General features: G+C 34.2%; 1 protein-coding gene and 1 long non-coding RNA gene across 17 annotated transcripts in view; one reads left to right on the top strand and one right to left on the bottom strand.

Moving 5' to 3' along the window:
* Nucleotides 1–26,376, top strand: part of LOC146998813 (uncharacterized) — a 940,238-nt gene that overhangs the window by 480,822 nt on the left and 433,040 nt on the right. For 12 of the 16 annotated variants that reach the window (XR_015039727.1, XR_015039731.1, XR_015039728.1 and 9 more), the window contains one exon: nucleotides 3,082–3,118. The exons of the other annotated variants lie outside the window; for them this stretch is intronic. Coding sequence is in view for 3 of the 12 variants with exons in the window: in XM_085811702.1 (XP_085667828.1) it covers nucleotides 3,082–3,118 (37 nt within the window). In the remaining 9 variants the exon portion in view is untranslated. The remainder of the gene's footprint in view (nucleotides 1–3,081; nucleotides 3,119–26,376) is intronic. 16 annotated transcript variants of the gene reach the window in all.
* Nucleotides 1–26,376, bottom strand: part of LOC146998815 (uncharacterized) — a 94,074-nt gene that overhangs the window by 1,728 nt on the left and 65,970 nt on the right. The gene's annotated exons all lie outside the window — the stretch shown is intronic.

Here is a 26,376-nt window from a genome sequence, read left to right as displayed (position 1 = left end):
ATTGTTGGAAAAGCATTAACAATATATTATCTGGTTAAAGTTTTAAGCCATAAATATTGTTTTTCTCATAATTTTAGATGACCATACCAATAATAAAAGCATTACTTAATTAATTATTTAAAATGCATATTTTGGCAGGTGATGAAGTCAAAATATTTTATCGGTTGGAAACCTCATGATTCTGTGTGCTTAACGCTACGTTAACAGCCATGTTACCAATTATCATTAACCCCTCCCCGCCATATTTTCTTCCACAAACTAGCATCTGTCACCGAAAACTTCCTTTATTATATGAAAATATTTCTATCTATTTGTTAAAAGTTCATAAATAATAACGTGAAAATACAAAAAAATAAGTGAAGAATAATTTAAATTGGCAAATGCGAACAATGACGGTGATAATTCAACAAAATGAACGTTAGAGGAATGGTTGCAACCTTCTTACAAGCGAATAGGTTGAATCTGCCGGATTACCAGGTTTGAACTATTATCGCCAAAGTTGGCGATGTTTACATTTGCCGGGTTCTTTGCGGAAGTGTTCCGAAATTCTAATTAGATGTAAACAAATTTCATTTAATAATAATTAAATGCCGTGTAAAGGTTCAAACTTATTTTTTTTTTAACTAATACTTAAAAGATCTAACATTGTGGTTCTCAACCTATTTTGCCCTATTCCACCCCTTTCACCATTGCTAGAAGATCATTCCCATCATGCCCTTCCTTTTCAGTACTTGAAAAATGCATATATATATTTATTTAGATTGCTTTTGAACTTACTTTATAAATTAAACCAAAAAAAGTACAGAAAATGTTGGTATATACCAGGATTCGAATAAAAATAGTTTTTTATATTTATAAACCACAGCTGCCAACTCTGCTTTTTCTTCTGGTCTCCTGGTAGATCACCAAATCTCGATAAACTTGTCTCAGTTGCAACAAACAGGGCGAAAAGAATGACCGGGGTAAGAAACGTTTTTGTTATTATTTTGAAAGGAAAAATCAGTGACAAGATCTTACTTACCATTGTATCATTCATCAAGAAGCGCTTTGTGCTCGACATTTCCAGAAGAAATTTGCAAAGTTATGGAATTCATAATTATATTATTGTTAACCTCATTATTACTACAGCTTTTAATCATCGCCAGTTTAAAGAATTTTTAGTTGAAATGGAGAGCGAGTACTCAGATCTTCTGCTGAATAATAAAGTGCGTTGGTTATCAAGAGGAAATGTTTTGAAATGTTTTGCATCCTTATTAACAGAAGTTAAAGCATTACTCCTTGAAATGAGTGTTTATAATCCAGAACTAATGAATGATCAGTAGATCCAAAAATTTTATTTTATGGTAGACGTTACATCTCATCTAAATCAGCTTAATCAAAAAACTATAGGGAAGAGGTGTGTGTGTGTGTGTGTGATTATGGCAAAGCCTCGAGGGCTATCTGCCTAAGAGGAGGGATGCCTTTGTGGAGGACTTTCTAAGGGAAACTGGCTCGTTTTTAACACGTTACACATGGGGAAAACCACGAAAACACCCATGCAGCCAGCCCGTTCGCGGGATTCGAACCTCCTATAGGGAAGAGGAAACACAATTTTTCTGATGTTGGAAGAAGTTATTTCATTTGAAAGCAAATTATCTCTTTCTGCTCAAGATTTTTGAAACAGAAACTTTGGTTCACTTTCCAAGCCTGTTGAAACATTCTCAAGAAAATAGATCTAATATTGACATTTGCCATTTCAAAACAACAGTTTTATGACAGAAGTTTTTCTCAGCAGGTTTCAGGAATTCTGAATCAGCAAAGCAACATTAGCCTTTGTTAAAAAACCTCTTAATACTAGTGCAACGGAATTGCATTTCTCTGTTTAATATTCACATTGGCAACTCTGAAATCAATTGCTGAATTTAAAAAAAAAAAAAAAATTATGAAACTTGAAATTTGAACATTTTAAGTGCTGATGTAGAAACATTGGAGAAAAATAAATGTGTGCTTAGTTCACAGCACAAGTAATCTGGAGAAGGAAAACATGTGGAATAATATTATTCCCGACTCATGTAATCAGCTTAAAAAACTAACGTTTGATGTTTTTCTTATTCGAGTCTACATATTCATACGATCAATAATTTTCAAGCATGAACTTTTTGTCAAGAGTAAATAGAGAAGTCATCTTATTCATGAAAACTTGTAATAAGGCTTAAAATGAAAAACAACATACAAAATGCAAACTTTTCAAGAAGATGCAAGGCCATTGTTTACATTAGTGTTTTGTTAGTCATTATTGCGATTCAAGTTTTTCAATATATTGCAATTCTCTTTTATCAATAAAATAGTATCGTTATTAAGTATAATATCAAGTTTTATTCGACATATATATATAGTTTAACTAAGACTTAAAAACTGAAATATTGAGTTAATTTTAGGGAGTGTTGTGGAGCGAAAAAAGATGTAGTGTTGAGAAAGGTATAAGATGGTTTGGACATATGCAGAGAATGAATGGAAGAAGATACTTGAAAAGAGAATACAAGTATTAATAAATACAGTGCTGAACTGTTGATAATTGACTCTGTTGACTAATGAGTTTGCCTTCACTGGCCAAAGGGATATAAAACTGAACTGAGAGCAAATTGTGTGCCATCTCAAACCTTTTCTGCTGCATGTACTATGCCCTAAAAGGCTGAATTGTTATTATGCCCAACAGTGTTATGTTGTTATATGTAAAGATTTTAAACAATTATTTTTTTGTAACTGTTTCTGAAATTATTAACTTAGTGTTTTATGTTCAGTTTCAGCAGTTTTCTTAGTGTTGATTAAAGAGTTACTGTTTATTACATTTGCTATTCCTTATTACTGCACTAAAGGCTATGATTCTGTGTACATTAATTAGCAGCATGTTTAAATTCTTAGTTAAAGGTCTTCAATTTAGTTTCATAATTATTTATTGTATACCTTCTTCATATTCATCTTAAATTTCAGAAGAAATTTACTTCCCAGTTTAGTCCTTTGAAGCAACTTATATGTAAATATTGTATAGCATATTCTGTTATGTACTGACTATTGAAATGCATTTTTATTTCTTTTTTGCAGGACATTTTGCAGTTTGAAGTCTCTATGTACTACTGAGGTAAAAAAATTCTTTTATATCTAATCTGAAAATGAAATATTTTTTCATAGGCAATAAATTCAGTTCTTGACAACTGCATTCTAAATTAGAATTTTAAGCACATGTGAGAAAACAGGAAAGTGCTTTCCAGTATTTAATTTTAAAAAAAGTTGAATTTTTATTTTCAGAAATCATCTTAAATTTATTTAATAAAGATCATGGCAAATGATTCCAAAATTTTTGGTGCATGTTTTACTTGTCCCCAGAACTTTCTGAGTTGTCCTGCTGTGGATAATTTCTACATAACCACTGAATTTCTGTGATTCTGATTAATTCAGGCTCCTAAGAACTTGATGTTTGTGTCATTATTTGATTTTTAGGAAAGTGATTATTCTAAACCTCATGTTTATAAAAAAATTTACTGTAGTTTGAAAATATGAGTCTTGGATGATAATATCAGCGACTCTTTTAAATATAAGCTACAACTTGCTTAAAAGTATCTTATGCAGTTAATGCCACTAGATACCTTTCAACATAAAAAAAAATCTTCAGAATTATTTTTATTTCTTGCATTTGCTGCAAACATGAAAGAAAAGAAAAATCTTATAATTAAATTTTGTTGCTGTTAAACATTTCTGTAGTAGAAGATAAGCATGTTTAATTTATAATACTTTTTATGTATTGTTTGACATATTTAGAAGTATTAAATATGTATATGATGCAGAATTTTGAAATCTACAAAATAAATTTTGTTGTATATAAAATTTAATTATAAATATTGATGTAAAATAACAGACAATAACATTGCAAAATTAAAAATTTACTCTTACAAACACTTCAAAAAAGTGAGAATAAAATGCATTAAAAATTTAAGCAATATTTTTTATAATTTAAAAAAGTATCTCTTCATATAGTATTAATAAATACAGTACAAAGTTCGAAATCCGCACTAGCCGATTCCGGATTTGGGATATTTCCAAATCCTGTGGGGGGCTGTAAAGTAATGTTGCTTTCTTACATTAAATTCAAACAAATAAATTTGTAACAAGTTTTTATTTTTAAGCAATAATATAATCACCCTCGTTATCAGCAACCTTTTGCCATCTAGTATGCAGATTTCAATCCCAGATCAATAAAAATCAATTGGTTTTTGAGTAAAATATCTCAAGATGGCATTTTGGACATCATCAAAATTTTGAAATTTTTTGTTACTAAGAAAATGTTGTAGGGATTGGAATAAATGGAAATCCGAGGGTGCGATATCGGGCGAATATGGTGGGTGAGGCAGTACCTCCCACCCCAATTCATTATGTTTTTCCAGTGTTCGTCTTGCACAGTCGTGTTGCAGAATGACGCCTTTTCCGTTGACAATCGCCGGATATTTTCCAATTAAAGATTGGTTCACTAGATCCAATTGTTCAGAATAAAGGTCTACATTAACAGTTTTTCCAGATTTCAGCAATTCAAAATGAACAATTCCACGAATACTCCACCAAATACCCAGAAGTGCCTTTTCGGGATGTAAACCCTTTGTAACCCCTATTAAAACTGCCTTTTGAGTTTTGGATTATCATATAGGACTTATTTTTCAGTCTCCACTAATCAAGCGATCAAAAAATGGTTCTGTATGGTGCCGTTGAAGCAATACATTGCGTGTGATGGATAGGTTGGCTTTGTTCTCTTCGGACAGATTATGGGGGACTCAAACACCTGCTTTGCTTATTTTTCCATTCTGCTTTAAATGTTTTTGGTCGACCAAGGTTGGTTAAGAGTGTTTGACAGTTCCTCGATTGTTTGACATTGATTTGCGTCCACTTCTGCCCTTAGCATGTTGTTGTCTATCGTTGTTGTCGACATGCGTAGAAACGACATTACTTTTTGGTCCCCCTAATAATAGATCATCAATTTAAATCTGGTAAGATGGCATGCAGAAATTATACAATTAAAATTACGAAATTGTAATTTATGAAATAAAGAACAATTATGATCTAAAGGGTATCAAAATTTACAAAAGAAAGCTTAATATTTGTTTACTTTATTAAACATTTCGTTCAATGCAAGTTGTTTAAGATGCTCCCACAAAAAATTCAAAAAGTTCCTTTTTCTTTTTTCTTGTGTCATATACAGTGGACTTTCCAATGCCATACTCCTCACATAATTTTAAGACGAATATGCCTGTATGCATTTTTTGCAGCAATTCCACATTTTGTTTAATGGACTTCTAAACATGGTTTCGCTTTGTAGATCCCTTTTGTAACTCCAGAATTGGAAACTCTTTTCGACATAATCGAAAGTTCAAGCTTAGTTTTTATAAAATTTCTGTAATAATAACAGTCTGCGAAAATTAATAAACTGGGTCAAATTAGAAGGTCAGGGAGCAGCGCAGTCTGCTACATTAATTTAAAATGCCTTAGAATCAGTAATGATAATTTTAGCCTAACTTAATAGCGTGTGTTATACGTTATTGGCTATGTATCACAAGATTGGCAACGAAACCCAAGTGGTTTCGCTAAATTTTGTCTTGCTCCTATAGCGTTCTGAATTAAGCCTGAATTGTAATAGTTTAGTTTTTTACTATACCTACGTTTATTTCTTGCACATGCTTCAAACTAATATGAGTCCTGAATAAATAAACTCCCACATATATACTTAAGGCTTTATCTAGGGCTGGCGCTTGAAACCGCCTGGTATCGCCTCTACAGGTCCTAAATTCTGCTGCAAAGCACTTTTGTAAGTTCTAAATTTTAACCATGCCTAAACTTTGGATCCCAGTGCTTTCCCTAAATCATAAATACTTCTCATCCCTTAATTTTGACACTCGGTGCTTTCCCAAATTCCAAAAATTTCAACTTCCCTAAATTCTGCCGTCCAATACACACATATCTATAGTGCAGGACGGGTTTAAAAATTTTGCTTTTAATTTTTAGCCTATTATTATGTTTTTTTTATATGTATGTATATAGGCATAAATAAATGCAACAAAATAAAGAACAAGGTTATAAGGTATTTCTCCCGCCTTCCTAGCATCCCTTCGTGGTATAGTGGTTCTGCATGCTGAGCCGGTATTGTCAGAGGTCCGTGGTTCGATTCCCAGCAAAGGCGTTGTTAATTTTTCATCTTGCCTGCTTCCAGAAAAAAATACCTAATGTCTCTAAAGTGGCGCCCGAACTAAAAGGGTGTTTCATGAGGATTCTCTGCGCCCAGGATTTGGCGATTGGGTCCCCTAAAAACCTCAGTCGCCCTTTCAAAAGGGGAGTATGTAAGGTATTTCTCGTGCCTTCCTAGCATCCCTTCATGGTGTAGTGGTTCTGCACGCTGAGCCGGTATTGTCAGAGGTCCGTGGTTCGATTCCCGGCGAAGGCTCTGTTAATTTTCATTTTGCCTGATTCCGGAAAAAAATACCTAATGTCTCTACCAGGTATAAAATATGAAAGAAAAAAATCTTAAATATACAATGTTCATTAATGTATGTATATGTATATAATATCAATATAAATGTTAGGTTCTGAAGCAATTAGAAAATTTTTAATTACGCATACACACACATATATATATACATTTTATAAGCATATATAAAATAAAGCGATTTTTAAATTACTTATATGGTTTGTTGTGGTTTATTTAAATATAGCAAAGCACTCGACGGCTATCTGCCTAAGGGTAAGGATGCCTCTGTAGAGGACTTTCTAAGCAAAACTGGATCGTATATGCGTTATACATGGGGAAAACCACGTAAACGCCCATACAACATGAAAATGGATTGTCTGGTCCGCACTTCTTAAGCAGAAGTATCACCAGAGCCAATAGGCTAAGGAAATTTTCAATTTTGGAGCAAGAGCTCAAAGATCAAATAATGCCAATTAGAATTTTTGAAAGACCTAGTTAGAATTTTGAGGTCTTCTGACTAGGAGATGTGGTGGCCTCGCCAACGTCTTTATTGAAAAAATACATTACATAGCATGTTTTTATATTTACAAAACAAATTATTTTTTGAACATAAATTGAGTTATACAATGCAACATAGAATGATAGGAAGAACAAAGTAAAGAATCAATATTAAGTATTACAATAATTAAATGATTAATAACATGGCAAATAAAAGTACAAAGATATTACATGATACGATTGAATTTACAAGTACAGATCTAATTCATTGTGATATGAGTATTCCAATATAAGTACAATAATATTATATAATACAATCAATTTATAAGTACAGATCTGATTCATTATGGTATATGTATTCCATAAAACTTGATAATAAAGATCGTCCCTTGTCGTTCTTAATTAGTTGTTTTAGAGTTTCTAAAGTTATATTTTGTTTGAAAATTTCTCTACGTTTTGTTGATACACTGGAACAGTCTATAATCATATGAAGTGCATCTGCGGATTCACTACCACATTGACACTTGCATGTAGATTCCTTTAGTTTGAATCTGTTAATATAAATCGGAAAGGCTCCGTGATTAGTGATAACTTGATTTAAAAAAAATCACTGAAATGCCGTTTCTCCGAAACATTCGGTAGAAGTGTGAACGTTTGTCGTCCTGTTTCTTCATCGTTCCATTGTCTTTGCCATAGATCGAGAGCTTTCATCTTTGTCGTCTTGATGCTATTACTCATAGGGATCTTGCAGTCTAGGTACGTGTTCGAGTAAATCCCTTGTTTGGCTAGCTCGTCGGCTTTTTCATTGCCGGCAGTGCCTTGGTGTCCTCTTATCCAATGAAGCTTTGCTTTTGTAAAAGCCAGTAATTTCTTTATGGCGATAATGTTCTGATTATAGATATTGTGTTTATGGATAGACTTTAAAACAGCCTGGCTATCCGAATATATATGCGCAGGACTGGGGTGTGATTTTAACCATAGTAATGCCGACTTTAATGCTAAAGTTTCAGCTTGATATACTGTACTAGTCTTATCCAGTTTAAACATAAATTGATCGTGACAAACTCCATTCATGAAGGAACAGAAGCCAGCTCCAGTGCCGTCTTCACTTTTTGAACCGTCCGTATAAATTTCTAAACCTTTATTGATTGGAGGCTTGTTGTCCCATCCGAAGACTTGAATATGAACTGGATGAGAATGCCATTTAGGTACTGGGAATTCAATCTGATCCCGTGAAAGTTCTAAGTCCTCATATTTAAAGTCAGTCCATCCTCGTTTGGTACGTTGGATGATGCTTTCCATGTCCAATTTAAGATCAAGCGGCATAATTCCAGCAATCACTTGAAGAGCTGCAGTAGGGGCAGTCTTATAGCTTTTGGTCATTGCAAGAAGTGCTATGCGTTGTATAGAGTTTGTTTTGTTTCGCATTTTTACCGTAGGTGGGTACCACCAGGCAGGACATGTGTATACTATGGTACGCTCTATTGCACGTTTATAAAGTTCTTTCAGAACTGGTTTGTGCATCCCAAGTAATCTAAGAAGATTGTTCATTATTTTACAAACTTTAGATTTAATATAATCTAGATGAGGTAGCCAGGTAAGGCATTCATCTATGACTATTCCAAGATATTGAATGGATTTTTGTTGCTTAATGGTATGATCGTTCATCTTTATTGTCGGTGCTGAATAGGCTGCACCACGCTTTTTGATTGCTATAAACATAGACTTTGACTTTTCGGGAGAGAATTGAAGTTTGCACTTGAGTGCCCATTCTGATAGTTTTTGAAGCGCCAACTTTGCCTTGGTTTGAATTTGCATATGCATAGATCCTGTTACTAGGAGTGAAACGTCGTCCGCATAAGCTTGGATGTGGATTCCATCTTCAAATTCGAGTTTTAAAGCTATATTCATTACTATATTCCAGAATAGTGGTCCAGAGTTGGATCTTTGTACACATCCTTTTTCTTGTTTTATGGAGTATTGAACATTATTTATTTCATAGATTATATGTCTATTATCCAATAAACTTTCAATAACTTTATAAATATTTAGAGGACATCCCAGATTGCGGAGTTCCTGTAGTAGGAACGGCCACCAAATATTGTTGAATGCACTCTTGATATCCAAAGAGATAACATTGGTGTAATTATTATTACGTCGGTTTGCTTCTATTTGTGAGACTATGTTGTCCTTGATGGCATCTGCTGAGCATTTTCCCGCCGTGAAGCCATATTGTTGTTCACTTAATTTGGAATTCGATACTAAGAAATAAGTCAATCTGTTAGTGATTAATTTATCATAGACTTTACTCCATGCGTTAAGCAAGCAAATAGGGCGGTAAGCATCAGGAAGCTCACCATTTTTTCCTTCTTTTGAGAATAATACTAATTTCGCTGTCTTCCAGCAGTTAGGAAATATTCCTCGACGGAAGAGTTCATTAAGTAACGCTACTTGTAATTGTGGGTTAGCATAGAAAACTTCAGCTATAATTTCTTTAGGTATATTGTCCATTCCAGGTGCTTTGCCTGGATTGAGGGATTTGATAGCATTTTCCACTTCTGGAATCGTAAACGGAACATCATTTATTGAATTATATGGATTCCTTAAGTTGTTACGAATTGTCGTATGAAACTCCGTGTCTTCGCTGATTATATCTTTAGGAAAGTGGTAATCCATTAGGAAACGTATAGTTTCTTCTATTGTGGAAGTCTTGGTTTTATCTGGTTTGAGTAACGCTTTTAATTGTAGAGGGGATTGCATAGTCCCCTTAGCAATGTCATAGTGTACCCCGAAGGGTGAACTAGGACTTAGACGCTCCAGATATCTTTTCCAGGTTGTTCTTTTGGCTTGCATAAGCTTTCTTTTATAGAGAGCAAGGTCTTTTTCATAGACTTGCTTATAGTGTGCCCTTAGTTCGTCATCATGAATACATTTGTGATAACGCTTTCTCAAAGCGAGGATTCTTTTTCGTAATATTGAGAGTTCCGGGGTCCACCAAGGGACACCTTTGTGTTGAGTTTTAACATATTTTCCCTTGGCGTGGGTTGCCAAGTCACAGTATTCCTGTATTTTCTGAGTCCACTTAATTATAAGTTGATTAAGATCAACTGTATCTTTAGGCAAGTAAGATTCCATTGAACCAAAAAAGTGACCAATTTTTGCCTTCAGTAAGAGCCAATCCATTTGTGTAAGTTTATATTTGACTCTTTGAGTTGAGCTAGAATGTTGATACGTAATTTCAAAAGAGATATAACAATGATCACTTAAAGTGATACAGTCCATAACTTTCCAATTATGAATGAAAGACGTAGAAGAGATTGATCTGGAAGCTGTAATATCAATCCAGCTCTTTCCCCTTGTGCAGTTGTAGGTAGGGGGACCATCCGGATCGTTTTCAACAGCCAGTCTATGCATTGTTAAGAGTTCTCTAAGTGTGCGTTTTCTGGGATCCTTGAAGGGGGAGCCCCAGAGCACACTTTTCGCGTTTAAGTCGCCAAGGAGAAGAAGATCATGTTGATCGTCAAAGTAACGTTCAGCTAAGTTTAACAGAGTAGTTAAATCTGTTAAGTCCGTTATAGGTTGAGTATAACAGTTAAAAATGGTTATTGTCCTATGTTCAATCTTTAATGTAATAACATTTAAAGTAGAAGAAGCGTAAGTATTCAGAACCGTAAGTCGTGGGTTAACCACCACTGTGGCTGTTTTGGGGTGGTCATTTGGAGAAAAAATGTTTGAGTCGGAAAGCCAGACGGCTTGTCATTGATACAGTATGGTTCTTGAATAAAAATCAAGTCGTATTCAAAGATACAAGTCTTTAGTTGTGCTGTTGCGACATGTGATCTCGCTAAATTAATTTGCAACGCTTTTATATTTTGAATAAGTTCTCTAGCCATAATTGATTTTTCTTCGAAGATCTTCAATTTCTAGCTGTCTGCTAGGACAGTCTTTTGAGAAACTTGAGTGCTGCTCGTCAAGGTGCTTATCACTATTCGCATTTCTTTCTGCACAATGAATACATCTTTAGTAGTTATTGTCACAATTTTTGTGGGAATGTCCCACTTCTCCACAATGTCCACATGCCTCTTCTGTTTGGCATTGTTTAGAAATATGTCGGTATTGGCAGCATTTAAAACACTGCGTTGGTCTGATGTATTCTCTTAAATTGAAACGTTCCCAATTAACGCACAGTTTGCGTAACTTAGTAAGTGTTTGAAAACCTCCGGTGAGGTTTCACAAACCCAATGATTTCCGTTCTTATGCTTGATAGGAAATTTAACCTGTAGGCCATCACCATCGATGCCTTCGTTTTGGGCTAAAATGGCTTCCTTAAGTTCTTCCTTAGTCAAGTCCCTTGGAATATCATATATTATAATTTTAGGAAGCCTACGTGTAGGACGAACAATTTGTAGGTCCTTTTTAAGTTCTGGTACAGTATTTATTTCATTTTCTAGCGTCTCTATGTCTTCCGCTTTATTGGTCTCTATTAAGAGACCACCTTTTGCCTCATTTTTAAGTCTTTTCACTCCAATGTGGAGCTTTGTGGGATCAATAGTTTTTAAGAGCTTCTTTCTGATGTTGTCTGGTTTATCCCCTTCATTTGTGGGGTATAAAATAGTGACATGTTGTTTATCTGGTTTTCTCCATGTTTTGGATCGGTCACGAGCTGGATGTTTAAGTACGTCCGCATAAGAGTCTTTAATGTTTGGCGTTTGATGAATTTGTCCTTCCATGTGTGCCATCTCGACACACTGTTCAGTTAGAAGGTTGAACATCAATTGAAATTGATGTCGAATATCAGCGGCTACTGCCTTGTTTATGCCAGAAGCTTTATTTGTCAATATTGTCTCTAAGGTGGCAATATATGCCTGTCCTTCTTTGAGAATGTCTTTAGAACTCATTTTGATGTAGGTAGAGTTATTCAACGCTTAACTAAATAAGATGCACTGGGTCTGTAGACCGACCTGGTACCCTGGGGTTCACACCAAGTCAGTAAGTAGTAGGCACTTTTGCTCAGGCTTTCGACCGTCCTTGGAGAGGGAGCCCCCCGACCTTGCCAAGGTACCCGAGCACTGGGAAAGCACGAATGAACAGGTGAAACAAATATTCAAAATTATATCAATTTTGCACATTAATATCGCATTTCAATCGCATACAAATCGTATTTCTAATCGCTTTTCCCGGGGAGCGTAAACGCCCATACAGCCATTCCGTTCACTGGAATGCGAACTCCGGACCGAACTATCACTGTTTAGCGGCTTTTCCACTCAGACGCTAATGAACCTTCTCCTCACATATACATGCATATATATATTATAATATTTACATGTAGAACATATGTTATGGTGAAATACCGAAATCTGGAGAATGTCGACTTTCACCGGTGAATGTTGAACATATAAGAATATATTTCTTCTCCGTAATTCAGTCACGGAAAAAAGCACTTGAGACTTAAAATAAGAACTTAAAACACACAGTACATTGAAAATGAGAAAGGAAAATAATAGAAGTTAAAAACTTACTTAATTATACAGTGCGTTCTAAATGAGAAAATAAAATAATAGTAATAAAAAGCTTACTAAATTATGTGACTCAAATCTTATTTATTGCAACAACTTAAACTATTATGACTTCTTATGAACTCTCTTTTCGACCTACACCAGAGCATATCTGTGATTGTCGACATAACACCGGTGAGGGTCCGAATGTACAAGAATGTAATGCAATATTCGATCTTTCACCGATGTATGTGGTAAATGTTGTCATTCTCCGGTGAAAGTCGATATTCTCCAATTTCGGTGTTTCACGGTAACATATACGTACACATTAAATTATTAAATTATATTTGCATGTCGATAAATTATATTTACAGGTTGATCATTGATAAAAAATTATAAAATATTGTACGGAATTACTTCGCTTCCTAGATTTTTCGTAAGCTTCATCATATTTCTAAAACAGAATCTAAGTGGTGATCCCATTTGCAAGCTGTTTATATATCTTATTTTTTCTGCACTGAATTATATTTAGAGAATTATTTCACATGATTATAGCTGAAAATGCAGTTTTACAAATGAAGAATTTAAAGGCAAGAAGAGAATTAGGTCCTTTTCTAATTATTCTTGAAGCATTTAAATTAAGAAAAACAAATGGCAGATTAATAGAGATCACTGAAATAAAGTGCTCACAGAGGACAGATTAATATGCAAATAAATTTTAGTTTTCATTAAGTAAAACAGAATTCATCTGGCTTCTGTGAGAAAGGAATCAATCCAAGAAACTATTTTTCTATTTTCGCAATCATAATTTTTTAAAAAAATATTCAAAGAATTCATATTCAAACATTGCAGTCTATTATAATCAGTAATAATTACCTAAAATGCAATTTTAATCAATATTAATTCTCATTTTCTCTTTGATAACCCCTCTTTAGAGTTAAATAGCAGTCACAGCATTTTTCGGCTACATTTTCCTTTATAATATGCTTACGTTTTCATTTACAACTTTTAATACTCTGGGAAAATTTCAGTATGAGAACCCAGAAAATTATTCTTAGTGATGCTAAGATTATTGATCATTGTCATGCCGCTGTGCTTCAAAAGAAATCCTATTGTTTAAAGGTTCATATCCTTAACCTTCCGACGTTCATATCCTGGCCTTAACATTACATTCATATCCTGACCTAAAAATAAAAGCTGCGAGTCAGAATTAAAGGGGTTGCTCATAGGCAACCTTAGTTAAAAAGAAGTTAGAGGAAATGTTAATCAATGCATAATATTATCTTTTGAATTAAACACTAACACACTATTTGATCAAGTTCAAATAGAAAACAGATATTCGGCATTTGATTTGAAAACAGATTAGACTTGCAAACAGATATTCGGCATTTGTAAAGAAAATAAGGATGAATCAATATGAGTTTGTTTTCTGATTGCAAAACCATCTTAAGATACTATCGGATTTAATCTTTAAATTATTCCAATAATATTCAGAATAGTGGGGAGCCACTATTCTTAACTAAAATTCACTAACACAAATCCTATTTTGGGTTGAAATGATTTTCATTAATTACGTTTTAGAATCTATTAGGTTATTTTTTTATAATACGCCGAGAGGTATTTTTGAAAATGAGCAATGCCTTTTGCCAGGACTCGAACCTGAACCTCTCGAATACGCGCCTAGTGTGCTAACCGTCACACCACAAAGGCATACTGGAAGGAGAGAGAAAATACATTATCCCTTTTAAAGGGCAAATGGAAATTAGGAAACCCGATCGTTAAATCCTGGTTGTGAAGAATCATCGTTCACAACATTTTAGTTCGAGCGCCACTGTAGAGTCATTAGGTTATTTTAAAGGAGCTGTGAAAAATGTGCAAAGGAGTCGCCGGAACTTGAACCTGCACCTCTCGAATACGCGCCGAGTGTGCTACGGTTACACCACGAAGGCATGCAGAAAGGAGGGAGAAAATACCTTATAACGTTAATGAAAAAATACTAAAAATATCTAAAAAGTTAATTTTTTAATTACCTCAGTTTTTGTACTGATAAATGATAAACTATTATAATATGAAAGAACAAAAGGAATAAAATTAATTATTTACTGATATTTGAGAACTCACTTTTTTACTTCCTTGTACGAAGTAAGTTGTAAATAATGAGACAGACAGTGAACGAAGTAAGTTGTAAGTAAATCAAACGAAGTAAGTTGTACTTTTGTAAGAAGTGTCGCAGCCATGAAAATTTTCGGGTATCATATTTCAATGAAAATACCCATATATTAACTGCTATCAGATACAATGAACGATGTTTTTGCATGACATCTGTAGGTAAGAACAGAATAAAGGACTCTTTTTCCCAAAACGGTTTGCAAAAAGGATTTAAAATGGATTCAGGACAGATATTTTTGTGATGTCTAGATGTACGTATGTAAGTATGTAGCTCGCATAAATCAAAAACGAGTAGACTCAAAACGTTGAAATTTTGTATATGATATAACATGTAGTTGTGCACCTACCTTTTTGGTTGGATTCGGCTGCACCAAAAGTGTATAAATAAGCAAATATACCCACTTTGTAACTCAGCTGCGTGAGCTCAGTTTTTTTTAAAATTAATTTTTATATATTGGTAAATTGTGCATGTTTTGCTTTAAAAATGATTGAATTATGTTGTTCTTATCTCCCAGTTAAAGTTCTTATGCCTTTAGTTAATCTGCATGCAATAGTTGTAGAATTATTAGCTATTTAAAAGTTTTTTAAGTGCGGCTAAGCCTAATTTTTTTTTACTATAGCTGCCATATTTGTTTGCATTTGAAACTTAGCGAAATAGTGAATTCAGTTTCTGCACTTTTAGTGTCTTTTTGCCGAGTGGGACCCAAAGTAAAAGTTTTGTGCACCGAAAAATCTGCCTTCTTGTCGCTGGCATAACTACTTGTTTTTGCGTAGAAACAATAATTTTAATTGTAAAAATTGTTTTTTTTTAATTGTTTTAATTGTATTTGGTGTTTCAAGTCTCTATATTTTGCAATTTTTAATAAAGCTATTTTGAGGTTTTATGTATTTTTGTCTTGTCGCAAAGTGAGAATTGAATTAATTGAAAGAGAAAACTATCTCTAATGAGAGAGGAAATAAGTTTCAATGAAATGCAGAAAAAAAAATGTGCGTATAATTTAATATTCCGCGCAAGGGAAGTCGTGGTCTACATATCAGACTTTTTAATGCTGTGCTTACAACAAATCGTTTGAAATAGATTTTGACAAGTAAATATAGCAGTACAAAATTGGGTGTGTTTCATTCACTATATGCGTAAAGTTCTTGATATTATCTATATCCATCACATTTAGGAGCTCACTTTCAGTTATATTAATACCAAATAATTCAGTGAAATACTTAAACCAGCTAATTTAATAAAAAAAATTCACACTTGTATTTTCGTACACTGAAAATTTTCTTATCCGTAATATAAAACACAGCACAAGAAATAAATATTTTGCAAAACAGACAATATATATATATATATATATATATATATATATATTAATATTTAATAAGAATAAATCTTATTATGCAAATTTGAAAGGTAGTTCTGAATATTTTTTAATTGGCTGTTACATTGGCGAATGGCAACTGTGTGATGAAATGACTTGAAAAAGTGGTGGCGCTGTCTGTTACAAAAGTAATAACTAAGTACCAAAATTCGCCACATCGCAAGTCACGACAATACCCCTTTCCTGGCTCCCGGCCATTTTATAGTTGAGAAAAACGGGTCATAGCAGTACAGCAGTAAAGTCGCTGAACGCTGGTAGTTTGACCTGGACTCAATTTTGGGCGAACGGGCTGGCTGCATCGGCGTTATCGTCTTTTCCCCCATACATAACGTGGGTATGAGTCAGTTTTCCTTAGACATTTCTCCAGGAAAGTATCACTGCCCTTACTGAGGTAGTGTGCTATGCCGTAATCAAATAAACCAAGCCAAAAATGTGAAGAAAACGACGAAACTGCGATGCAGCTAGGATATGAACCCTGTTCGAACTACCTGTTTTCACCTATTTTTCCGCTTTGCCTCTGGTGAGCTAAATACAATTTGAAATGAATTGTATTAAGGAACTGGCAGAATTGAAGACTTTTAAGATTATATGACTGAATGTTGCTAAACATGATAGAAGCGGTAAAGCCATGTAAGAAATTATTTGACTTTATATGATATATCTCAAGATTTGTAAGCAATAAAAATAAACAATTCTCCCTGAATAAAACAAAAATCGGCTGCGTTTTCTTTCGATCTAGTTCCTTTCCAGTTTGTAGAATTAAGAACTAAATTACGTTTAGACTTTTTAAAGGTTCATGTCGTAACAAGCAAACCTTTTCTTTATGTTTGAACGTAAAGAGCTCTTTGTCCCCGCTAAGGTCTTTGAAATATTAAATTATAAACTGTTAGCTAAAAGTTGATTACGTTCGATTAGTAATTTACTTAAATAAGTGATTAGACAGAAATTATAATTATTTAATCGTCCATGTATGAACTTTTTAAAAGTCGCACAACATATTAAGCAGCAAGTTTTCTGTTTATGCTTCAACCTAAGACAGACAGAAGTCTTTCTTCCCGCAGGGTGTTGATTTTGATTGATGTATTGAGATTACGGTAAAGCACACTAGAGCTATCTGCCTAAGGAAAGGGATGCCTTTGTGGAGGTCTTTCTAAGGGAAACTGGCTCGTATACACATTACACGTGCGGAAAACCACGAGAACGTGCATGCAGCTAGAGGATTCGAACCTCGCCCGAACTGCCAGTGTTCAGCAACTTTTACCGCTCGGCCGCTAGTGGGCCTCTCCTCGCAGGTCGAAAGATCAAGCTTAGAGCGAACAAAGGGAAATTCTGTGTGAGAGAAAGCTAATTGTGCAGCATTTTAATACAGAATTTTTTAAAGACCAGATAAAATACTGCATTAAAAAAATGTTTGATTGGAATGTATTAATTTCTTCTCATTCAAGGCGATTACACTTAATTAACCATTCACTTTTTGTTGGGAATTAACAGAAATATTTCGAAAACTAGATCATTTGGGATATGGTTTATATGCTTTCACTATAAAGAATCAAATTGGAAAAAGGTTAAAAAGTCGCGAAGAAAAGTCTCTTTTCTGTGTTATAAGGGCAAAAAAATATCTTTTACTTATATATGCTATTAAAGAAGTGTGTGTCTTAATACAGTGTAAATTGATGGTTTAAAATTCATTTTATCTGGTAGTATCATTTAACTTTTACAGTGAGTGTTATTTTATCCTACGAGTATCACCCATAAGGAAGGTTTCTTTCTAGCAAGTTGTAAAAAAAGTCGATTGCAAAATTTGTGTCGTATTTTTAACTGCCTACCTTCAAAGTGAAAATCTGATCTTTTGCTTTTGTTTATTATTTGAAAGAAAATTACTAAGTAGTAGCATTATTTTCAAATAATAATTGTGAGGGAAAAAATCAAATAAATATAAATAAAAAAAATTTTGAAAGCATTCAGATTTTACATTACGCCCAAAGGGGCGCTTTTTTAACATTTTGTATGTTACCTTTACTTATTAAATATCATGTTCTTCGCATTTAAACCATAAAATTCAGTTCGTCAGCAATATTGCAAAATAATGTTAAACGGGGCATAGCTTTAGAATTTCCAATACACAGTCTCGCGCTCTGGAGATAAAAATGATTTTTCCTTACAGTCTTGCCGTTGTTCGCTTTGAAATCGTGGAGTTTGTTAATAAAAAATTTGTTAAAGTTTTACAAAATATAAAATCGAGAATTAAACAAATTCTAAATTTCGGCTTCCAAATGCCCATATTTGGGTGGAAATGTTCAGTATTCAAAGTTTGATGACTCTAGGTATTGTTGTTTTATCACAATGCGAGAAACATACAGGGGTTGGACAAAAATATGGAAACACCTTTAAAAAAACATGTTTCTTTGCTTAATATGAGGTAGGAAACCCGTTGGCATCCAAAACAGCTTGCAGTCTTCTCGGAATGGATAAATACAGTTCCTGTTTGTTTGCCAAGGGAATATTATACCATTCTTCCTGCAAAACGGTGGCAAGTTCAGATAACGATGTTGGCGGTGGATAACGAGAACGCACTTTCCGTTCCAATGTAGACCACAAAGGTTCGATAATATTCAGGTCTGGTGACTGTGGTGGCCAGGGGAGATGGGACAACTCATCCTCGTGCTCAGAAAACCAGTCCTGGACAATGTGAGCTGTGTGAACAGGGGCTTTGTCATCTTGGAAGACACCATCACCATCGGGGAACAAAGTTTGTACCATGGGATGAACTTGATCGGCCAAAATGTTCACATAAGTCTTGGCAGTCATGTGCTCTGACACAGTTATCATGGGGCTAGCAGAGAACCACGATATGGCTGCCCAAACCATAACAGAACCCCTGCCATGTTTCACTCTTGGCAACAAGCAGTCTGTATTATAGGCTTGAGATGGCGTTCTTCAGACGTAAACTCGGCCAGAAGTGGGAAACAATGTGAAAGAAGACTCGTCAGACCATATTACTCGCTTCCACTGCTCTGTAGTCCAGGCTTTATGACTTAAACACCACCTTTTCCTGTTACGGGCATTAGCATCACTGATGAGTGGCTTCTCAATTGCAGCACGGTCAGCAATTCCCTGTTTATGAAGCTCCCTTCTAATTGTTTTGGTACTCACAGGGTTTAATAACACAACATTCATTCAGGCAGTAACTTTTGCAGCTGTGGTCTTCTTATTTTTCGTCACAATTGCCCTTAATGATCGTCTGTCACGATCACTCAGGACACACTTTCGTCCGCGCTGTGATTTAGCAGATGATGTTTTTCCGCTTTTCAAATATGCGGAATAAATCTTTGATACAGTACCTCTTGAAACACTAAACACCTCGGCTACCTTGCTTACGGAAGCACCTACCATACGTGCTCCAACACTTTGCCCACGTTCGAAGTCTCTTAACTCTGACATAATGCAATGACAACCTCACATAACTGTACTCCGACAACAACTGAACTGTTTACCACATTTACGAAGTTTTATAGGTGGCGTCAGTAGTCAAAAATGCCAGCGCCACCTACATATTTCATTAAAATCAATCTTTCTTTTCAAACGTGCATTTCACAAGGTGTTTCCATATTTTTGTCCATCCACTGTACATAACATTCATGCAGACTCTTCATTAAATATAACACAACGGGGCTCTAATATTCGGCGGCAACAATTTAAAAAGTGAACCGACATTTATAGTGAGCCAACGTAGAATGCTGAAACGAAATTAATAGTCCTTCTGGGCAAATCGCCTCTTTGGAAAAATAAAAATACAATTTATTACAATGATGGGAACGAAAAGCGGAATATTGGGACATTAATTTATTCAGAAATGCTTATAAGGTATTTCTCCCACTTCCCTAGCGTGCCTTCGTGGTGTAATGGTAGTACGCTGGGCCGGTATTCCAGAGGTCCGTGGCTCGATTCCAAGTGAAGGCGGTTGCATATTTTTGCATCTTTTCTGCTTCTAATTAACCTAATGACCCTACAAGTGACACCCAAATTAAAAGGGTTGTGGATGAAGATTCTCCACACCCAGGATTTGGCGACTAGGTCCCCTAAAACCCTAGTCACCCTTTCAAAAAGGGGAGTATATAATGTATTTCTCCCACTTTCCTAGCGTTCTTCGGGTGTAATGGTTCTGCACGTTGGGCCGGTATTCCAGAGGTCCGTGGTTCGATTCCCGGCGAAGGCGGTTGTTAATTTTTCATCTCTCTGGCTTCCAAAAAATCCTAATGATTCTACATGCTTTATTAATGTCGCTTTTAATTTAGATGATTTTGTAGAGTAAACCATTAGGCCAAATTTTGTCAAATGCGATGTCCAGGAAGCAGGCAACGAAACAAGATTTATTATTAAAAGCTTCTGCAATTTTTTTCTGCTAAAATTGAGAATTAGTTGTTGAATGTCCTTGACGAAAGCCGAATTGATTATTCTGAATGTTGGAGTGGGATCTGACCTTTCAGGTCAGGTCAGGTCATAACGTTATACTTCAAGTTTTGTACTAATAAAAGTACATTACTTGACCTGTTATATTATCCATTAAAGGCCTTAGAAATGTATTGGTGCTTGTCTCATAAGGATGCATGTAAGTAGTAAAATAGATTCCTGAATCACAGTGTTAATTCGAGATGTTGATTACAAAAGTGACATATATGCCAGGGATGTAATTTCAATTTACTAACGTAAGTCAGAGGTGCTGGTCACGTGTGCTATTTCCGTGATGTTGATTGGCAGAGTCGAGAGATGCTCAAGATGACATATTTTGCTTTATATTAAAATAAATAATAGACTATTTACAAATCTGATGAATAGAATTGTATTCTAACATTATCAGTAAACTTAGAAAAATATCAGTATGATGATGCTGATGCATGATGATTAAAGAAAAATATAACTTGAGTATAGAGGTGTAGCTGCTAATCGGCCAATACAGTTGCAGATAAATAAGGTAATTCCTTCAATAAAAGTTCATTCAAGGTTCAGAAGAATTGAAGTATAGCAAAAATCTTGAGTAAATACTGAATAATAAAATAATAAAATACGATGATGAGTATATACATATGTTACCAACGAACATTGTGATGAATTGTCCTTGGTCTTTTGTACGGCTGTTCTATAATGTAATCGTAATTGCCCATGTTTTTGACGAGATTTGAGGGATGATTTTCGATTTTATTGTAGAATTTACAGACGGTCTTTAGTATTTCTTCGTTAGTTGTGTTAATTTTCATATGTCTATGTAGGACTTCATTTCTTACGAACCACGGAGCACCCAGCATGGTTCTTATGATTTTATTTTGCAATGTTTGCAGAGGCTTTCTGTTCGTGCGTGCTGCTGCTGCCCACTGGCGAACCGTAAAGCATTACAGGACTTATGAGTTGTAAATAGATAATTTTTTTTGTATTTATGCTCAGTTTCGAGTGTCTATTGATTATTGAATATACACTCATAAAAGCTTGCATAGTTTTGGCTTTGGTAGCTTGTGGATGAATTTTAAAATTAAGTTTGGAATCTAGGTTAATGCCAAGATATTTGACTGAGTTATCTGTATTGACCGGTTGATTATTAATGTACAGATGATCGCATACAGGTCTTCTATTAGTGCGTTTGAAGATGATATTAGTACTTTCCTGTGAATTAATTTTAATCTTCCATTTTTGGAGTCAATCTTGGATATTATTAACAGCATTTTGCAATTTGTGTTGAGCATAGGTAAGGTTGATGGATGTAGAAAAGATAGCAGTACTATCAGCATACTGAGCTAACTCAGTACCTGGATAATTTGGGAAATCATTTATATAAATAATGTAGAGATAAGGAGCCAAATTTGCTCCCTGAGGGACGCCAGCATTAATTTTTCTTTTGTTTGAGTAGTCAGAGTTGATTCTAACTTGGAAGTATCTGTTTTGCAGATAATTGAAGATAATGATGATTAGAGCAGGAGGGAAATTGTAGGTAATAAGTTTGAATATAAGGCCAGTATGCCAAACTTTGTCAAATGCTTTTTCCACATCGAGGAAAAGAGCAGCTACTGTTTCCTTTTTATTAAAGGCTTCACCGATCTTTTCAACAATGCGGGAGACTTGGTGAGTGGTGGAGTAATTTTTCCTGAAGCCAAACTGATAAGGAGAAATTATGCTATTATCTTGAGCATATTGTTGCAATCTTTTTTGAATGATTTTTTCAAATAATTTGGAAATAGTAGGTAAAAGAGAAAATGGTGTAACTTGTGGTTAATTTTTTGTCCTTTCCAGGTTTTTTAATGACAATAATAGTAGCAATTTTCCAGACATTAAGGATGTAATTATTCCTCAGGCTGTCATTGAATAAGTTGACAAGAAAGATCATAGCTTTTTTAGGAAGATTCTGTATGGCAGTATTTGAAATTTTGTCATAACCGCTGGCTTTTTTAGGATTTAAATGCTTAATCAGATAGAATACTTCAGAGGGAGTGTTAGGAGGATTAGCTGTGCTCCTATTGGAATTAATAAAGTTATGAACTTGTTCTTTAATGTTGTTGTCTTCCGGATGCGAAAAGTTATTTTTGAATTGTTCTTCATAGACATCTGCAAATTCATTGGCAATATCTACAGGATGATAAATAACTGTGTTGTTGTTCTCAATAGGTCCAATTTTCTGGTTGGTATTTCTTAGTTTTCTGGCTAATTTTCAAACAGAATGATCTGTATGAGATAAGTTTTCTACAGAGTCGTTGCAGCTGTCTTTTTTAAATTCAAAGATAGAATGATCTGTATGAGATAAGTTTTCTACAGAGTCGTTCCAGCTGTCTTTTTTAAATTCAAAGCATAATTTTTTGACTGTGTAGTCACATCTTTTATAATTATTATGATCTCTCTGGTCTCTAGTTCTCTGCCAGATCTTCCTTAATCTGTTCTTGTTTCTAATTTCTTCTACAATATTGATAGGAAGGGAGTAGTCTTTTTTGGATGAATTTCTAGTTGCTTTATTGATGGCATCCAGAATTTTATTGTTAAATTTAGTAGTTGCTTCTTCTATTAAGTCTGGAGTAGTCATTTTAGCTGCAGCAGAGATATTGTTGTATAAGATATTAAACTAGTATATTTAAAGTCAGTCGAGTTTACTTGAGTAGGCTGTGGGGGCATATAATGCTTAATATTATTCAAAATGAACATAATGGGATTATGATCAGAGTCCAGGTCTGTGATATTGATAAGGTCTGGAATTTGAGGGATATTGCAGGTAATAAGTATGTCTATAACATAAGAGATGTGGTTATTATTAGCCGAAATGTGTGTTGGCTCTGTGGTAGCTAGAATATTGATAGGAGAGTTTTGCATATAATTATACAATCTAACTCCATTACTGTTAGTAAGTCTGGAGTGCCATGCTGGGTGTTTGCAATTTAGATCACCTGCAATGATGATAGGGTATCCCAAGTTGGAGATATAGTCAATTTCGGCAGTATTGATAATTTTTTGAGGTGGTTTGTGCACTGAAACAATTAGATATGGAGTATAATTATTGCTTTAGATTAGGCAGGCACAAGCTTCTATTGTAGAAAAATTTGGCAGAAGATATTCAGTATGTTTGACAGAATTTTTTACAATGATAGCTGTACCTCCTCCACTTTTGTGCATTTTATCATTTCTATAGACTCCATAATTTGCAACTTTGAATTTTTTATTGGGCTTGAGATGTTTCATTGAGTAACATCATATCTAGGTTGTTTTCAAACAAAAATTTAGTATTTTGTAAATGCTGCCTTAGTAAACCATCACAATTGTAGAAAATTATCTTGGTGTAGTTTAGTCTATTAAAATTTGAATAATTTTGGAAATTGTTTGTATTAGTCATTATTGATATTTTTGTAGATCCTGAGTGCTTCAAATCCTACAGTCATTTTGTCAGTGACAAATTTAGCATTACAGAAGTCATCATAAAGATCATATATTGAAGCCATGAAAGCTATGAATTTGTCTAGGTTTTCCCCTGTACGTCGTTCATGCCTGTTATTTATATTTTTTCTCGGGATTGTTCCTTTTTGGCATTAGAATTGGAATTTTTGATGGGATTTATTTTATTTTAAACTTCAGTTGCATATGAGTTAGTGTTTTCAGATTGGTTAGCAGTATCACGTGACCTGTCATAACTTTTTTGAGAGTTTTCTGAGGTAGCATTGCTTTGAATACTCGTATTTTCCATTTCAGAATATTTAATATTTTTTTATTTCTTCATTGTGGTTATCGTTACTATTTAGATTTCCTGGTCTGCGTGGGCAAGAGATAGAGGATGCTAGGTGCGGTCCCAGGCATAGGATACACTTTGCATTATAATTTTGGGTGCCCTTAAAAGAGCAGAGATGGGATCTGTGATTTTCAGCACATCTTACAAAGAACAGACACTATAGTACCATATGATTCCTGCCGCGCCTGAACACAGCGAGGTGTATTATGACACGCTCGCTGTGTATGATTGTATCGTTGACAGTTATAACACTGGGTAGGCCCAGGTTTAGATTTGTATTTAATAATGCGGACCCATAGTCTTATGATTTTTTCGAGGACTATGGGTCCGCATTATTAAATACAAATCTAAACCTGGGCCTACCCAGCGGTACAACTGTCAACGATACAATCATAGTGATAATTTTTCGCGTTTTCACTCTTCTCATTTAAAGCATAGTTGCTGCAGTGGACGATTTTTCACCAAATATAAACAAATATTTCACTTCTTTTCTCATGATTCACTCTTCCACACATGCAGATGCAACTTTTAAGTAATTTAAGGGGCGTTTTTTTAACATTTTGTGTGTTGCCTTTATTTATTAAATATCGTGTTCTTCGCACTTAAACCATAAAATTCAGTTCAACAGCAATATCCAAAATAATTTTAAAATCAGCATATTTTTAGAATTTCCAAAACACAGTCTCGTGTGCTGGAGTGTTTTTTTTTTTTTTTTTTGTTGTTGTTGTTGTTGTTGTTGCCAATTCTCGCTTTGAAATCGTTGAGTTTCTTAATCAAAAAACTCATAAATGTTTTACAAAATATGAAACAGATAATAAAGCAAATTCCAGATTCCCAATTTGGGCTTCCAGTTGCCTATATTCGGATGGAGACGTGCGTTATTCAAAATTGGATGGCACTACGTACCGTTGTTTTATCACAATGCGAGAAACAAGCATACATTTATGCAGATTCTTCACTATTTAATTTCTTTAAATATAATACAGGGCTCTAATATTTGGTGGGAACAATATAAAAAGTGATTCGCCGTTTATAGTGAATAAACGCAAAATATAAAAACGAAACTAACAACCCTTCTTGGCTAACGCCCTTTGGGCTAAAAATGTGTTTATCTGTAGGAATAAGCGCGTTTGAATAGAGTAAGTAAAAAAAAAAAATAAAAAAAAAAGTTCAGATTTTAATGATTGCCCAGATGGACTATTTTAAAGTTAATATTTTTTAACAGTAGGAATTATCGATCGAGATGTCCATGGATAACATGGGGACGTTATGTATCTTCTCTATATTTAAAAAATGACAAGGTGTGGAAAGTAATTCTATAAAAGTACTGAATGTTTTTTATTATATATATCATGAACGAAATATGCTTATTTTTTTAAATAAGTCGGATTAAAAAGGGAGGAAAATAATATTTCTCTTAAACAGTTTAGTTTGTTCATGAATAATAGATAGATTAAATATGAAATAAGAATGTCACGTTTGCGAACGGGAACAGACTCGAAATAAATAGAAACGACGCAAAATCTCTTTTCGAGACCAATAGCCCTTTTTAGTAAAAAAAGAGAAAGGTAACTGGGTACAGGACATTTAGTAATTAAAAATTCAACTATTATTAAAAAAAATGTTTTTTGTAGGTAATACTGTATTAAATCTTTTACGATGAAATTGATAAAACTAATAAAGGATGAAATTAAATAAAACTAATAAAGGATTTAGTTATTTTGTGTATTTAAGTATTTTGTTTATTTTATTTATTTTATCGTTGGAAAATTAAAGTTAAAAATGTCTTGGAACATTGCGGTAATAGGTATGAGAAAGAACCAGTTCTGATAGGCTTTTCTTGTAAAACAGCTGGAAGAATTTTAAACTTTTGAAAATATAAGGTTCTAGTTTTTCTTTGTTAAAATGCGTCGAAAAAATTCTGAGATATTTTTTTGACGAGAGAAAATATACAACTTGCTTTTTATAATCGTGGAAAATTGAAGAGAAAAATAAGTGTAAAGTAAGCGTGCATGAAATCTACTAATTCAAAATATTTACTTCGAAATACAGCAGAAATTTTTTTTAAAAAAATAAATTGCGAACAAAGCGTCCAAGGCATTT

This window comes from Stegodyphus dumicola, chromosome 2, assembly GCF_044657685.1.
Source record: "Stegodyphus dumicola isolate Sdum_Otavi_A_Nest chromosome 2, ASM4465768v1".
In the NCBI taxonomy this organism is placed as follows: domain Eukaryota; kingdom Metazoa; phylum Arthropoda; class Arachnida; order Araneae; family Eresidae; genus Stegodyphus; species Stegodyphus dumicola.
This window is presented reverse-complemented; position numbering and strand designations above follow the sequence as displayed.